At 36.1% G+C, this 4,884-nt stretch overlaps 1 protein-coding gene across 1 annotated transcript in view; it reads right to left on the bottom strand.

Moving 5' to 3' along the window:
• LOC109536280 overlaps nt 1-4,884 on the bottom strand; it is a gene marked incomplete at its 5' end in the record, with an annotated part of 14,631 nt that overhangs the window by 1,953 nt on the left and 7,794 nt on the right. Inside the window, 6 exon segments of the mRNA XM_048667870.1 lie at nt 526-664; nt 716-876; nt 932-1,070; nt 2,790-2,926; nt 2,989-3,183; nt 3,425-3,716. Coding sequence (XP_048523827.1) covers nt 526-664; nt 716-876; nt 932-1,070; nt 2,790-2,926; nt 2,989-3,183; nt 3,425-3,716 — 1,063 coding nt within the window.

The raw sequence follows: 4,884 nt of genomic DNA, 5'->3' as shown, positions 1-4,884 counted from the left end.
ACTGATGATGGTGGAAAACACCGAAACGTATTTTAATTGATAAATAGACAATAAATGACTGAAGCCCAGGAATTGATTTTGATTTGGAATTTAAACACAGTCAGGAAAGTATGTACAATGATTTAATTATAGTTCAAAGTAGGGCTCGGAATCAAACTCGAATAATTCGAATATTCCAAAAGCTAATAATTATGTGTAGTCATAACTCGAATATTCGAATATTCAAATACTCGAATAATCGAATACTCGAATACACCAACATTATCAAACTCTCAAGGTGCAAATATCTTTATATGCACTTTGTATACTTTTATAAATCAACTTTAGCGCGGTGTTACAATTAATGTGCCCACAAAGGCACTTTGTCTTCTTGGAAAACGAACCCTCGAATATCTAACGAATACGAATAGAAATACTCGAATATTCGAGTATTCGAATAATTTTACTATTCGAATAAACCACTAAACGAATATTCGAATATCAGATTTTTAAAAATTTCGAGCCCTAGTTCAAAGTCCTCACTACCTAAAGCTGTAGGCTCTGCAAGTGAATCGGCGCGAATTTAAACATTCCAGTTGACAATCCACTATAGAGCGCACTGTTAGCGAGTCTCTAACGACTGACTCGTGCAGTCTTTGTCCGCTCCTGACTCTCCAGAAGCAATCTGAAAGTTTCCTCACTTAGGCAGGATTAATCTCTTGAGGCTTGCTCGTACCACTTTCATCTCTGAGTGGAGTTTCCTTCGCCGCTGGGCATCTGTGCCTGTTATTCATGGTATAAATATCAAAGTCTCTATCAGGTTGAACGTCGGTGTAATAATCCAGCTCTTTATAGTTGCGATTACTCAACTGGCAATTGTCTGCAAAGCTGATGTACCTGCAAGGAAACACGCAGTTATTTTTTTTTTGTTATTAAAGGCTTAGTAAATTACCTGAACGCATAAGAAGCGCATGGAAAGGCCTTTTCCTTCACGCAAAGCAGCTCACAGTCGTGGATATTGGGGACGGAGGTGATTTTCTTCACTATGCCTTTGTGCAAGCGGAATCCTGCAGCGCTCCGCAGGGAACATTCTGGAAAATTTCAGTTCAAAGTCTAAAGAATGGATTTTTTCGGATAGAAGAACATCCAAGTGATATACGATATGGCGGAAGATTAAAAACTTTTAGTTTTGTGATCGGTTTTGGGGAAAACCTTAATGGGTTTCGCGAAAAAACGGTAGGAATTTATTTTAGTTTTCGTCTCGAATTCGACGCTGAAAAAAGTTTTTGTAAATTTTTTACAAATCTATAAATTTATCGTTTTTTTTTCGCGTAAAAGACCTCCAGATCGTCGGTATTTTTAAGTGTATATACTTTTCTGACTGTGTTTCAATTCCAAATGAAATTTATTCCTGGGTTTCAGTCATTCATTGTCTCTATTTATGAATCAAAATACGTTTCGGTGTATTTTTCCACCATCATCAGTTTTTCAAAAATAACATAGTTAAAAAAAGTTCATTAATTTAAAAAACAACCACAATTCGTCAACAGCCTCATCATATCACACATTAAAATACATCACAATTGCAATACTTTAAAACATTCTAAAATTAATTAGGCCTAACAGGTGATTAGTCAGGACAATCAAATTTGGGAAGAGACTAGAATTCTTCGTTCAGATACTTAATTATTTTTACTTACACGTGTAGCGTTGTTGCTGCCTTGGCATGCATTTGAAGTATTAATTTTGTTCATTATCGGACACAAAACATGAAATAAACATAGAATATTAACTAACACCCGGTATATTGAAGAATTTTGCAAACCAAAAATAATATCCTCAGAATGCAAGTAAAAATAGTTGAAAGTAAAAGAAATCAATATAAACAGTATTTTATTCGTTTTGTGTCCGATAATGGACAAAATTAATACTCCAAATGCATGCCAAGGCTTAAAGCAGCAACAACGCTACACGTGTAAGTAAAAATAATTGAGTATCTGAACAAAAAATTCTAGTCTCTTCCCAGAATTGATTGTCCTGACTAATCACCTGTTAGGCCTAATTAATTTTAGAATGTTTTAAAGTATTGCAATTGTGATGTATTTTAATGTGTGATATGATGAGGCTGTTTTAAATTAATGATTTTTTTTTTAACTATCTGTTATTTTAGAAAAACTGATGATGGTGGAAACCTACACCGAAACGTATTTTGATTAATAAATAGAGAGACAATGAATGACTGAAACCCAGGAATAAATTTGATTTGGTATTTTTAAGTGAAACCCTACAAAATAGATCGTTTTTAAATAGAAACTAAAGCACAAAAAATCAGACAAAACTAAAAATCCTCATTTTTTTTAACAAACTCGACAGTCTTTAGAGGAATGGAGGTGACGAAATTTCCAAATAATCTGTTATAAACTTTCGCTCATTCTGTTCGTTTTTTGATAGAAAATTATTTGATTTTTGTTCCAAATTCGACGCTGGAATAGGATTTCAGAGCTTTGCAAAGCCACCAAGGATTCGAAATCTTTTTCATATTTTTCCACGGAGAATACCTTCAGTTTACATTTTTAAGTGAAACTTAAATTAATAAAAAAGCTAAAAAATGGCCCTTGAAGAAATCTAAAAACAAGTAAAAAAAGTCATCGACATTTTCGCAGCAACGGAACTGTTACTGAGTTACTGCGCCGGTGCGTTGGGTTGGCGCACCAAGCCATTGCGCCAACTCCTAACAATTCTTCAGATACCCAGGCCTAATTCGCAGCACATGAGAAGGTAATTTTATTTGAAAAATTTTGGAAACTCACCATCTCTAATAAAGTCGAAAGTCGGCGGTCTGCGCGGCTCAGCAGGCAAAATGCTATTTTCCATCTCATAGCCCCCACTGGCAGGGGCTGATGAAGGTAAGTAAGTCCCAGGTGGACGTTGTGGATGGGATTCATAACTAAATGACCCATTGGAGTTTGATTTGTGAAACCGCTGCTCTGGTAAGAGCCTCATACTTACCCAGCTTGGGCTCTGTCGCCTTGCAGCTTATTAAATCCCCAATAGTCATACACTTGGCTATTGCCATATCCTTGGTACTCCAAAGAATCCCCATTCTCTATTCCATAGCGGCCCCCATACAGTCCCCAATCCGCAGGAATTTGGGGCCTTTGTGGTCTCGAGGGAACGTAGTAGTTTTTCTGATTGTTTTCATACCTGCAACAGGGCCCTTTCCAACGACACTCCACATTTTGCTTACCAAAAACCCACCGTACTTACCGAGATTCACATCCAATTCATTAGGCGCACTTTTCGAGTTTTTAAACCGATTTTAACTGCACATTTTCGAAATGTGATTAAGAGTTGCCATAAGTGTTCCATGCTGTGTGTGCAATTGATAGTGACGAAAGCGTGCGACTAGTGGGAGAAGAAGCAAAGTAACGAGTTTGTTTCCTACCTATTTCTATAATCATATCGGCCGCCATACAACCCCCCTTCTGGTCTTGTTTCTGGATATCTACCTACAGGATAACTAGGAGGCAAAGGAGCTTTGGGATATTCGTCCAGTGGAACAATCACTGGATGCAATGTTTGGCCCTTAGGGGACCCCGGAAGGTAGTGGATGCCCTTTAAGGGCCTGCGATCTTCATGTTGATGATGAAAATCGTATCTATCTACATTGTGTTCATTGTAATGGTAACTGTGACTGTGACTACTATGTGATTGGTGTGAGTGATGGTATGAGTAGTCTGAAAAGAAAGAAATAAAACCATTACATTTTTGAACTTGCGCTTTAATTGCCTGAAGTGCTTGTAAGTTATTCTTATTAAGCTACTGGAATAGGTGCTAATACAATGTTACTGTATTGTGTACGATATGGTTTAAATATCAGGGTTTTTCTTGGCTGTTTTGCCAGTTGAGTTGCTTCACCCCCAAGAAGAAATTCCGAAAACAGTTTAAATTACAAATCGCGTTGACTACTTGATGGACTGGAGTAGGGCTCGGAATTTTTAAAAATCTGATATTCGAATACTCGTTTAGTGATTTATTCGAATAGTAAAATTATTCGAATACTCGAATATCTAACGAATCGAATATTCGAGTATTCGTTTTCCGTTCACCGTTTTCGACGAAGAAAAATTGTTATCTCATATTTTTTGGCAATTAGCCGCAATGGATAAAGAAGTGCCTTTGTCTGCACATTAATTGTAACACCGCCCAAAAGTTGAATATAAATGACGCGAATCACCAGAACACGTAATTTTATATTCATTTGCAGGAGGGTAAATGGATTATTTTCTTTTGCTTGTAAATATATGGGTATTCGTTTAAATGCTTGTAGAATATGAGTAATTTATTTTATAAAAATATACAAAGTGCGTACCCAGATAGCATTTGATATTCTATGAATATCCCAGAATGTTCAAAAAATATACAGAACATTGCGGGAATATCCTGCGAATATACATAGGTGAACATTCCTAACATGAATGTTCGTGGAATATACATGCATGTATATTCATCAAAGTTCATAAAAAGTATATCCTAGGTATGTACATATATATGTACATATGGGGTATATGTGCAGATGAACATGCCAGGTATGTACATATTGTGTATATGTGCAGGTGAATATACCTAGTATGTTGAAAACAAATATTCCGATAAGATACATGAATGTATATCTACGGTATATTCCAAATTGGTTGAATATAAATTTTGCGTGCCTGCAGCAGAAAAGTAAGGGCATGTAAAAGTAAATCTTCTTATTACTAAAACCTGAGACCCTTATGAAATACTGAAAATATGGTGGTTTGATTGACAAATTAACAAAATTTATCGAAAATAAATTTTGCGTGCCCGCAGCAGAAAAGTAAGGGCACGTACAAGTACAAGAGTTTATATGAACTTTTCTTT

Source organism: Dendroctonus ponderosae, unplaced genomic scaffold, assembly GCF_020466585.1.
Source record: "Dendroctonus ponderosae isolate FM_Combo_2020 unplaced genomic scaffold, Dpon_F_20191213v2 Dpon_F_20191213_6, whole genome shotgun sequence".
NCBI classification, from domain to species: Eukaryota; Metazoa; Arthropoda; class Insecta; order Coleoptera; family Curculionidae; genus Dendroctonus; species Dendroctonus ponderosae.
Note: the sequence above shows the minus strand (reverse complement) of the source record. Positions and strands in the feature narration are given on the sequence as shown.